We start from the raw sequence: 11877 nt of genomic DNA on the forward strand, positions 1-11877 counted from the left end.
TAAGGGCGGTAGCCCCAGTGCCTGGGCAGGAAGGAGGAGGAAGTCCCAGAGCCCTGCGGTTTCGGGGGAAGCTAGGATGCGCCTGTCCCCTTTACCTCCTCACTGCTCCAGTGAATGGCAGCGGGGCAGGCTGAGCATGGGCGCTGCCGGACCTCATTCCTGTTCTCAGAAGCTCCTGGGTACCCCAGGCATCCTGAGTTTGTGTTTTAGGCCACACCTGGCAGTGCTCCGGGCTTACTTCTGGCCAAATAGGGTGCTGGGGATCAAACTCGGGTAGGCCGTGCAAAGCAAGCGCCCTGCCCGCTGCGCTATCACTTGGGCTGAGGACAAGCTTGTTCCCCAGCCTAGCTGAAATGCCAAATTGGACTTAAAGGAACGAGCGGGCTCTGGCTTCTTAGAACTGGGCCCGTCTGAGGATTGCCAGGAGTCTCTGTCTCTGCTTCATGACTTCTGTACTGGCTGAGGCCTGGCAGAACCCCCACAAACAAAAGGGGGTTCAAACTGGCCTCAGGGCAGAGGACTCCCAGCTGGACTCACGCTGAGCCCAGAGCCGCTATCTGCTCTGCACTGCCCTCTGGTGCCCATGAGAAGCCATTGCCATCCCGCATGGCCCAGGTCCCTGGGAGAAAATGCTGAGCGGTGGTGGTTGTGGGGGATGGTGGAGGTGGGGGGGGGGGGGGGGTAAGAGGTGGTGGTTGTAACATGGCCCCAGCTCCAAATTGTGTGTGTGTGTATTTGTCCACACAGGATGATGCTCAGGAGTTATTCCTGGCTCTGCACGCAGAAATTACTCCTGGCCTTGCTGGGGGGACCATATGAGATGCTGGGGATCGAACCTGGCTCTTCGAACCTAGCTCTTCCACACACAAGGCAAACGCCCTCTGGGCTGTGCTCTTTCCCGTCCCAAAGCTCCTCTTCTGACCGGGCATTTGACAGCCACCTGGAGCCTGGCCCTCCACTCTCAGCCTGGGTTTCCCCTCTTGAGAGCAACAGGAGTTGGGCCCAGAAACCATGCAGACCTTGGAGAGGTCTCTGGACCCTGCGTGCCCAGGGTCCTGTTCCACCCGGGCAGTAGCCCAGGTGTCTCCACGCCCCCTTCCTACCTCTGCGTCTGGAAAGTCCCCAGCCTTCCTGTCCAGCCCTCAGCCTCAGTGGTCAGCTGCCACCAGCGGGTGAGGGTCACCCTGGCTACTGCACAGCCAGGCTGTTCTGCTGCCAACTATGGACAGGGACCCGGATGGAGATGCTCCCTCGGGGGTGCTCCTGGGGTCTTTGCCCCTGCCCCGCCCTCACCCCCAGCCTCACTGGCTGTACAGAAACGGCCGGAACGAGAAGGGTTCGGTGATCCTTTCCACATGCCCCCCACCCCGGGTGTCCTGGGTCTCCCACACAGGGAAATGTTCGCTCTGACGTCTTGTCTCGGGCTCTGCCTTTGGGGAAACCCCAACCGGCGGAGCTGTTTATTTCGCTGGTTTTTGCAGCACGAAGCACAAGCGGTAGGCGAGGGCGCGGTCCCGGGGTGCAGGGAGACCCCTGCTCTCCACCTGGGACCTGGGACTGGGCTGCTAGCGACAAAGGGGTGGCGTCCAGGCTCCGGCTGCCTCTGGGAATCAGGGGTGGCCTGGAGTGGGGCCGAGGACGCACCCCGCGCGGTTCAGGGCTCCTTGCGGGCCACCACGAAGCAGACGCCCTCGTTGATGGAGTAGCCCTCGGAGTAGCTGATGGGGCGGTGCACGCAGCGCAGCACCCGGCAGCCGGCGTCCTGCAGGGCCTGCTCCACCGTCTCCTTCTCCAGGTAGAGCCCGAAGAACTTCTTGGGGCCCACCCTGTAGAACTGGGAGCGCAGCGCCGCCATGCAGACTAGGTGGCCGCCGGGGCGCAGCAGCCCCACGAGTGCGCGCACGGCTGCACGGTAGGCCGCCACGTCGGGGCAGGCGCTCTCCAGGGCCAGCAGGGTCAGCACGCAGTCGGCCGGCCGCACCTGCGCGCTGCCCAGCGGCTGCTCCCGCAGCACGTCACAGTGCAGCAGCCGCGACACGGCGCCCCGGAGCTTGGCCTCCTTCTCCGGCCACTTGCTCCTGCGAGAGGACACGGGAGTGAGGACCGCCCGCCGCCCTCCCCGCGCTGGCCGCTCCCAGGGCGCGAGGCTGGCCAGAGCGAGGGGACCGTCTCCCCCATCCCGCGCCTCCCGTTTGAGCCGCTGGTTGGTTTGCTCCAGTCCACGCAGCTGGTGGGTGCCAGGGGATTGGACCTTGGATTATCACCGCCCCCCCCAACCCCGCACCTCTCTTTTGAACAGTTCCCTAATTACTGGTGTGGTCTCTGGTCTTGTTGCTTTTGGTTTTTAGGGTCACACGATAGCACAGCGGGTAGGGCGTTTGCCTTGCACGAGGCCGACGGCGTTCGATTCCTCTGTCCCTCTCCGAGAGCCCGGCCAGCTACAGAGAGTATTCCGCCCACTCGGCAGAGCCTGGCAAACTCCCAGTGGCATATTCGATATTCCAAAAACAGTAAAAGCAAGTCTCACAATGGAGACGTTACTGGTGCCTGCTCGAGCAAATTGTTGAACCACGGGAGGACAGTGCTACAGGGCCACACCCAACAATGCTCAGGGCTTACTCCTTGCTTGGTATTCAGGGATAGCTGCTGGAGGAGCTGGGGGGAGAACCACATGAAGTGCGGGGGATGGAACCCAGGTGGGACGTGTCACGCACTATCTCTGCCCCATTTATTAGTCTTCTGAAGTTCTAATATTTGAGTAGCTGGCAGCTGGCCAGGCAGCTCAAGTGGGAGGGGCCTGGGCTTTCATCCCTGGTGCCTCATACCCCCACCCCTTCTACACCCCAGCATGACTGGGGTAGCCTGGTGCCCACTGAGCTGCAGCTTCTGTGTCAGTGGGGGTGGGGGTGGGGGTGTGAAAAGGTGACTGGAAATACACCATGTGGCCCTCTTGAAATCAGCCACCCAGCTGCTGTCGGGAGATGGGCAGCCCGCACTGTCGGGAGGTGTTATTTATCATCAGTTTTCTGCAGAGGCTCAGCCTGGCGGGCTGCCTGGGAGGCTCTCACTTGCTGGCCACAGAACCGCATCCCAGTCGCTAGGATAGCTGCGTCTGGAGCCTTGTTCTCTCCTGATGTGGAAACTGTGGTCCTTCTTCTGTAACCATGTCCCATCCTTTTCCCGGGGCCAGAAAGTCCAACACTACACTCCAGCTGAGGCTTCACAGCGGGTCTCAGCATCCGCCAACACACCGCCTGGCCCTGCATCCATCCCCATGGCCCTGCGAGGCTCTCAGAAGGGCCTCTCCCTGCCCTGCCGTGGCCACTCAACCCGCCCTCCAGTCTGGGCTGGGCCTGAGCCCTGCAACTTCGGGGGATGGCACTTGGAGAAGGAGCTTAGGGAGGAGCAGGGTTGGCAGACATGAGAGTGGCCCTCGGGATGGAAGAGGGCACCAGGGGGCTGGCTCATTGTTGCTCTATCTCTGTCTCCGTCTGTCTGTCCCCATCTCTGTTCCTGTCTCAGTCTCTGTCTCTCTGTCTCTGTCTCTCTCTCTCTCTGTCTTCGTCTACCTCCATCTTTTCTCTCCATCTCCATGTCTGTCTGTCTCCATCTGTCTATCTTCATCTCTGTCCCTATCTCTGTTTCTTTCTTTCTCTCTGTCTCCATCTCTCACTGTCTCCGTCTCTCTGTCTCTGGCTTTGTCCCTGCCTCTCCCTCTCCCCCGGCGTGAAGACACAGAAAAGGCAGCTCTTAGCAAGGTGGGCGGAGGGACCCGGCCAGAACCCAGCCCTGCAGGCACCTCGCTCTCGGTGCCAGCCTCGCTCCAGGCCTGGAAAAATCAAGGGTCGTGCCCAGCCCTCCAGCCTGCGGAGGTAGAGTAGCCGCAGCCCAGAGATGGGTCAGCACCTTCTGTCTGTCCCTCGCTGAGACTCTTTCAGCGGAAGCTTCTCCTCTAGGACACTTTCCTTTCTCCAGGCTCTCTGGCCTCTCCCTCGGCTTCCCTCCCTGCACTGTGCAGATCCCTTTGCTGCAGTTCCTGCTCTTCGTGCCCTGCAGCTGTGTGGCGGCACGAGCGTGTGTTCGCGGCTGGCCCGGTGTCCTGCTTAGCTCAGGTGAGCATGCGGCTTCCGTGGCCACGAGCTCTCACACACGGCACAGAGGACAGCTCAGCGGCAACAATGCTGAAGGTGCCAGGGAAACCACGCCCTGGCAGGATTCTGCTTTTTTTTTTTCTTTTTGGGTCACAGCCAGTGATGCACAGGGGTTACTCCTGGTTCATGCACTCAGGAATTACTCCTGGCCACGCTGGGCTGGAGCGATAGCACAGCGGGTAGAGCGTTTGCCTTACAAGCGGCCAACATGGCCGACCCGAGTTCGATTCCTCCGCCCCTCTCGGAGAGCCCGGCAAGCTACCGAGAGTATTCGATATGCCAGACACAGTAACAACAAAGTCTCCAAATGGAGACGTCACTGGGCCCGCTCGAGCAAATCGATGATCAACGGGAGGGCCTTTACTTTACTTTACTTTATGCTCAGGGGACCATATAGGACGCTGGGAATCGAACCTGGGTCAGGCCGTGTGCAAGGCAAATGCCCTACCCTCTGTACTATCACTTTAGCCCCCAGGATTCTGCTTTATCTCTTCCCCACTGCAGAGTCAGCTCTGGGCGCCGAGATTGGGCAGAACCAGACTCCTCAGTTCTAGAGGGGAACCCGGACCGCGGTTTGTGCTACTGGACAAGGGCAGGCTGGAGGACCCCATGTCTGAAGAGCCTCCAGCCCTGCCCCACGCCAGCCTGACTCTGCTCGGGACCCCTGGCCCCAGGTTGGGGCAGAATCTTAAGCTCTGGTCATGGCCCTGGCTGTAAGGTGGTCCCGGTCAGTCGCTCTCGGGGCCTGACCTCAGTTTCCTCAGCTGTGGAATTAGGTGCAGAATCTGTGTAGATGTCTGCCTCTGGGCATCTCGCACATGCCTTGGCTCTCTGTGTGCTAGCAAGAGAGGGTACCCTGGAGGAATCCTGCAGCTTGGGGGCACCAGTGCTTAAGGTGGGGGCGTCCCTGGAGCCCTTAGCAAGTGCTCCTCTAAGACCAGAAGAGAAGAGAAGCTGGAACTGTAGTATTAAGAGAACAGTGAGCTCTGTGTGGGCTGGAGCAATCCAGAGGAGCTTCTAGGAGGAAGCAGGACTACAGGAAGGGGCGAGGTGGGGACAGGACACAAAGCCCAGAGAGCAGAGCAGGGCTGTGTGGGAGAGAGAGCTGGGCAGCCAAAGGGGAGGGGTGGGACTGGTGGCAAGGGAGAGCAGTGCTGGCTGAGGCATCTGCGCAGGGCAGGGTGGAGAGCGCGGGAGAGCAGGGCTGGGTCGGCCGGTACCTGTCTCCCTCCAGCTCGCACACGTACTGCACGGCGGGGGACCAGTCGTAGGCACCCGGCTCCTGACCCAGCCACTTGCGCAGCTCCTGGAGGTTCTGCTCCGTGTAGTCCGAGACGATGATCTCCCGGAAGGCCTCGCAGGCCAACAGCAGCTGGTAGATGGTTGGGCCCGTGCCGATGTCGATGAGGAGGTCGCCCGTGATGTCCCCTGCAGGGAATGGCATGGACAGGGCCCTGAGGGGACAGCCCCAGCTGCGTGCCCCGCTGTGTAGGGCCGAACAGCCCTCACCCCCACCTGCCCTTTGGATGATGAGTCGCAGGAGTCCCGATCTGGCCTTTGGGGCGCCCTCAGGCCCAGTGGGGAGCCTGCTCAGGGCATGGGGTGTGCACAGGCAGCTGGAGGCAGGTGCAGCCACACACCCCCTCCCCTTGCTGCGCTAAGTGCCCGCCTGCGGGACTCCAGTCTACATGGCTGGGCAGGCTGCAGGCTGCCTTTGCAGCGGGAAGTGGTTTCTTTGCGGTGGTACGGCTTGGGATCCAGTGTCGGGATTAGCGAAGGCTGAGCCTCGGGAGAGGGCCCACACTTGAGCAAGGGGGTGGGACGTGGCTCCACACAGCAGAGAAGGTTGGGGGGCAGGAGATGAGTGGGGGTAGGGGGGTAGCCAGTTGCAGGGGCCCCGGCAGGCAGTACAATGGGGAAGGAGCTTGCACGCTGCCAGCTTCAATTCCTGTTGCCGCATATGGCCCCCCCAAGCACTGCCAGGAGAGATCCCTGAGCACAGAGCCAGGAGTAAACCCTGAGCACAGAGTCAGGAGTGATCCCTGAGCACAGAGCCAGAAGTGACCTCTGAGCACAGAGCTAGGAGAGACAGCTGAGCACAGAGCCAGGAGTGAGACCTGAGCACAGAGCCAGGAGTGAGTCCTGAGCACAGAGCCAGGAGTGAGCCCTGAGCACTGCCAGGAGAGACCCCTGAGCACAGAGCAGTAAGCCCTGAGCGCTGCTGGGTGAGGGCAGGAGATTACCATTCCGCAAATGGATCTGCCTCAGTGAAGGAGAGGGGCACCGTCCTCTCTCTCCTCCTGCTCTGTCCCCACTGTGACTTTTGTGTCCAGGCTTCACGGCCTTGGCCCAGGTCTGTGCTCAGAGAGCTCTGTGAGCATCCACTCTGTACCTGCATCCGGGACTTCCTATGATGCGCCTTGCTGGGTTGGGAGAGGGTGGTGCAGTGCCCTCCCTGTCCAACAGTACTTGGTGGTCGGGGCAGATGGGGCTGGCTCTGTGCGGGTTCCCCCCTCTCTCCTGCACAACCTCCCCTCCTGGGTGCAGAGAATGTGACCAGGCGTTTCTGCTGGTTTCTCCAGTTCTCCTGCCCTCCGCCAGGGATTTGTAAACTGAGCTGTCATTTGGTTTTGGTATTTGTGAACACTCTCTTGTGCAAGAAAGTGTGTTTGTGTGTGTGTGTGTGTGTGTGTGTGTGTGTGTGTGTGTGTGTGTGTGTACGTACAAGAACTTTTCCTCAGATTCTCAGTGGTTGATGAGCCCAAAACAGCTTCAAAGGGTGACTTGAAGACCACTCTGGGGGTAGCAGGTCTGTCCTCTCATCGCCCCCTACCTCGACCTCAGCACAAGCCTGTGAGCCCTACAATTTGGGAGTGACCGTCCATTTTACAGAAGAGAAACTGAGACAGGCTCTCCTAGACACAAGCTCAAGCTTGGCTTCCACGCAGAGATCCGGCCTCACTGCACTGCCCTCTACTGGACACCCGCGTGGGCTACAGGTCCGGTTGCCGTGGCAGCATCCTTGGGGATCCCAGGCCCAGGGGACTGAACCCAGCCACCTCCCAGAAGCTCATGCTGTCCCTGAAGCCCCGTCCCCCTCCCCTAGAGACAGAGACCTGCCACTCACCTGCAGAGAAGGTCTGGAAAAGGTTTTCCAGGTTAAATTTGAGGATTTCGTTTTCGGCCATGGTGCCAGAGTCGAAGGCATAGTACGTGCGTAAGTAGTCCTGGGGGTCGAACTCTTTGGTATAATCCTCCCCGCCTGCATACAGCTTCTCCTCCATTCTGGCTGAGACGCCCGAGACAGCTCGGCAGACTCTCTCAGCCCTAGTCCTGCTCTCCCGGACCCTTCCTGCCAGCAGTTACATAACAGCTGGGCCTGGGCCCTCCCTCCCCGCCTCACCCCACACAGGGCCCCGGCTCAGCTCCCCTGGCCTCCAGCCAAGCCCATCTGGCTGATAGTCATCGGGGCCCATAAGGGAAGGTTATGGGGTCAACAACACACGTCTCCCCTCTCCAGACCCTGGGAGGTGTTTTGAGCGTTGTAGGCACTGCTGGGGGCCAGATCAGGGAGCAAGAAACGGGTGGGGGGGACACAGAACTGGGCAGACAGGCTTTCACAAGCGGGCTTCCCTTTAGGGGTTCAGGGGAGAAGCAGAGTGGAAAGAGCCCTACGGTGTGGAAACCGGATGGGGTCGGCTGAGATTACTGAGTGAGGGCAGTGAACTCTTGGAAACAGCCTGTCCCGAACTTGCCTAAACATCCCCGCCTTTAATCCTGTTTACTCTCCCCATTGACTCTCCCATTAACTTAATAAACCCCGACACTCTGCGTAGGGCAAGCTAAGCAAACTATTGATAAGAGCATGTGGTGGGACTGCGTGAACTCACATACATGCGGGCACATGCACACACATGCTTGCACACACACACACACACACACACACGTCACCTGCCTATTGTTTTGAAAGACGGAATTTCTTTCACTGGGTGATTTGGGTTCAGGGTCTATGAATTGACTATTATTTTGTTTTGTTTTGTTTTTGTTTTTGTTTTTGTTTTGTTTGGAGTTTGGGGCCACACCCGGAAATGGTCAGGGGTTACTCCTGTCTCTCTACTCAAAAATCACTACTGGTGGCGCTCAGGAGACCATATCAGAGGCCGGAGATCAAACCTGGGCTGGCCGCATGCAAGGCAGAGGCCTTACCCACTGGACTATCACTCCAGCCTTGACGATTATTTTTCACAAATGCTTGTAAATCTTCAATGAACTCAAAATCAAGTTTGGCTGGATTTTGGGCACACCCAGCAACGTTCACAGGTTATTTCTGGCTCGGCATTCAGGAATCACTCCTGGGGTTGCACAGGGGACCCCATGGGGTGCCAGGGATCAAACCAGGGTCGGCCGTGTGCAAGGCAAGTTTCCTACCCACTGAGCTATCTCTCCTGCCCCTCAAAATCATGTTTTCAATTAAAAAGTTAAGTGTTGCCAAATCAGTCTTTTTTCCAGAATTCCCCTAAGAGCAGAGAGCTCAGATGCTACAGCATGTGCTCTGCAACCAGGCCAGAGTGGGACTGTGGGGGCGTCTGGCTGTAGAGGCTGAGGGAGCTGTGTAACCCTCTCTACCCCGTTCCCTGACTTCTGTCCCCGTCCACAAAGAGATAATTCATGCCACTCTGAAGGAGGGGAGCTGAAAGCCAGTGTGCCTGTTGCCCAGGGTGGTCAGGAAAGTGTTTGCTCAAACCCTGGTGCAGACCCGGCCGCCTGACCCTGCACAGACCACGCAGCCCCCCGGGCTGTGTTCTGCCCTGGGCGCGGGACCCAGGCAGGGGAGATTCTGGCTCTAACATCCTGCATGTCCTGCAGCATCCCAGTGATCCAAAGGCCTTCCCACGTGGAGCGATGAAACCCCTTCTTCCCACCACCCAAGACGGCCCAACTGTCAGGTTCGGGTGATATTTTCATTCTCTTGTGATACGGTCAATTTCCTCTTTGAGAAGTGAATCAAACCTGAGCTCTGTGACATTTCAGTTCAGTCAGAAATGGGTGCATTATCCAGTGCAGGGTGAGGGCAGCTGGGTGGATTATCCAGCCGAGAGGAAATTATCTTCGACCTCTAGGTCGTCTGTTAGAAAAGGATTTCAAGTTTGTAACTCACGGTGATTCACTAATAAAATCACTTGATCACTTGACTTCCCTTTAATCGTCGATTTGCTCGAGCGGGCGCCAGTAACGTCTCCATTTGTCCCTGTTGCATGCTGGTGTAGCCCAATGGTGTCTGTTCTTTCTAGGAACACGAAGAGCCTCAAACCAATCGTTCATGGTCTTGATGAAGAAGTCTGACCATCTGGTAGGTGGGCAGCCACGCGGTCTCTTGACGTCCCGTGGAATCCAGTCGGTAACGGCTCTAATCCAGTAAAAAGGCCCTCCCGTTGATCGTCGATTTGCTCGAGCGGGCCCAGTAAGGTCTCCATTGGAGACTTTGTTGTTACTGTGTCTGGCATATCGAATACTCTCGGTAGCTTGCCGGGCTCTCTGAGAGGGGCGGAGGAATCGAACTTGGGTCAGCCATGTTGGAGCGATAGCACATGCTGGAGCGATAGCACAGCGGGTAGGGCGTTTGCCTTGCACGTGGCCAACATGGCTGACCCGAGTTCGATTCCTCCGCCCCTCTCAGAGAGCCCGGCAAGCTACCGAGAGTATCTCGCCCGCACGGCAGAGCCTGGCAAGCCACCTGTGATGTATTCAATATGCCAAACACAGTAACAACAAAATCTCCAATGGAGACGTTACTGGGCCCGCTCGAGCAAATCTAATCCAGTGGTCGTCTCTAAATCTCATTACGTGACCAGCCCATCTGATTTTTGACGCCTTGGCAAAAGAGACAGCATCCCTGATTCTTGATCGTCCACGGAGGTCAGAACTCCGGATTCTTTCTCTCATTTGAGTGAAACGTGATATTCCAAGCATAGCTCTTTCAATTCCTCTTTGGGAGAACCAAATAGTGTTCTCATGCTGTTTGCGTAGGGCCCAGGTCTCTGAGGCGTATGTTAATGCAGGAAGAACAGTGGAATCAAAGAGATGTGCCCAGAGTCGGAGGTTCTTCGTCCTTTTAGCTATTTCTTCGACGCTCTTGAAGGCATTCCAAGCTGCTCTCTTCCTCCTGTGCAACTCAGGTGCCAGGTCATTCATCATGTTGACTTCTCGACCTAGGTACACATAACTGTTGCATGGTCAACGGAGATGGTCGTTCCATTGAGAGCGAATGGAGTGTCAGGAACGAGGCTGTTTCTCATAAACATTGTCTTCGTAAGATTCAGCTGCAGTCCGACTTTGCGGCTGCACAACACATTATAAGACACTTAATACCCATCTTCCAGAATTGCCGTACCATATTTGATAGGGTCCAAATATGGTCTGAACCATGGGAACACCTACAAGGGCGATTAGAGGCCTCCCCAAAAGCCTCTATCCCTCTCGGAGAGCCTGGCAAGCTACGGAGAGTATTCCACCCGCACGGCAGAGCCTCGCAAGCTATCTGTTGTGTATTCGATATGCCAAAACCAGTAATTACAATGGGTCTCATTTCCCTGACCCTGAAGGCGTCACTAATAAAATAAATAAATAAATTTGAAACGTTAAAAAAAAAAAGAAAAGGATTTCATACGAAAATTCTGTTGTCGGGGCCCGGGTGTGGCGTGGCTAGAGTGTTGTCAGTCTTGAAGACGTTAAGGCAAGTGTGGATCCTGGCACCACATGGGGTCCTGGACCCCTCGCCGGTGTGTGACCCCTTCCTTCCCGCTCTCTGCCCACAGGAAGCACCCCGACCAAGTGTGTGTGACCTCTGGACACCAGCAAAGGGAAACAGGGGGTAGTAGAAGCTCATTAAACAGACATCCTAGAAGGATTGGAATAATGAGTGACCTCACAGGCTGTTTTCATTGTTCCAGGGTTGGTATGTTCTGGGGGAGGGGGCACACCAGGCAGTTCTCGGGTGTTATTCTTGGTTTGGTACCTAGGGGTGACCCCTGATGATGCTCAGTGCTGGGGATCAAACCCACAAACTTTAACAACATGTTAGTTATATCCTATAGAATGTCTTAATGGCTCCTTCCAAAATAAAACAGTCTTCACACTGTTTCCTTTATGAACACTTTTTTTGTAAGCATGTTCAGCAGTTCTTCAAAACAGACAATACAAAATATATTCTTTCAGTTGTGTTTTGGTTGGGTTTGGGATGGAAGCATCTCGAATTTGGTGGTGGGAAGGTGTAATGGTGGTGGGATTGGTGTTTGAATATTAAATGTAATCAAATATTGTGAACTAACTTATAAAATAAAAAAATTAAAAAAGAGTATCCTCTACTTAACTGGACTTTGGGTATTTTTAAAAAATAGTTATTTCCTCAAGAATAAAACATTTTAATAAAACATAGACATGGAGTATAACAAGGCTTTAAACAGGGGGGGGAAAAAAACCCTGGATCAGCTGTGTGCAACCACCCTCGGGTGGTCATTTCTCAGGATGCTGTGCTAAGTGTCCTTGCACACAAAACGTTTTTATGTCTTGCATTCTGGCTTTAGGCTAGACTCCTAAGCATGGGATTATTGGGCTTTAGTGTTAATAATTCCATCTAAATAATTTAGGCAAATGCTCGCCGAATTGGCTAAAGGGAACTGCTATTTTTGCCCTTTAGTATTGAAGGACCTAGAAGTGTTTAATTTGT

General features: G+C 56.3%; 1 protein-coding gene across 1 annotated transcript; it reads right to left on the reverse strand.

Annotated features, from left to right (window-relative positions):
- Positions 1-1412: 1412 nt before the first annotated feature.
- On the reverse strand, positions 1413-7481 carry LOC130027664 (indolethylamine N-methyltransferase-like). The gene is made up of 3 exons (XM_056118510.1): positions 7279-7481; positions 5372-5579; positions 1413-2078 (listed from the first exon to the last, which is right to left on the reverse strand). The coding sequence occupies exons 1-3, from the start codon at positions 7433-7435 to the stop codon at positions 1655-1657; spliced, it is 789 nt and encodes a 262-aa protein (XP_055974485.1). The 5' UTR covers positions 7436-7481; the 3' UTR covers positions 1413-1654.
- Positions 7482-11877: the final 4396 nt, after the last annotated feature.

This window comes from Sorex fumeus, unplaced genomic scaffold, assembly GCF_029834395.1.
Source record: "Sorex fumeus unplaced genomic scaffold, SorFum_2.1 ptg000037l, whole genome shotgun sequence".
Classification (NCBI taxonomy): Eukaryota; Metazoa; Chordata; class Mammalia; order Eulipotyphla; family Soricidae; genus Sorex; species Sorex fumeus.

Coding starts and splice junctions, on each gene's coding strand:
- LOC130027664 (XM_056118510.1), bottom strand. CDS start 7,435: ATGGAGGAGAAGCTGTATGCAGGCGGGGAGGATTATACCAAAGAGTTC. Junction 5,580..7,278: donor TTTCCAGACCTTCTCTGCAG/GTGAGTGGCAGG, acceptor CATTCCCTGCAG/GGGACATCACGGGCGACCTC. Junction 2,079..5,371: donor TGCGAGCTGGAGGGAGACAG/GTACCGGCCGAC, acceptor GTCCTCTCGCAG/GAGCAAGTGGCCGGAGAAGG.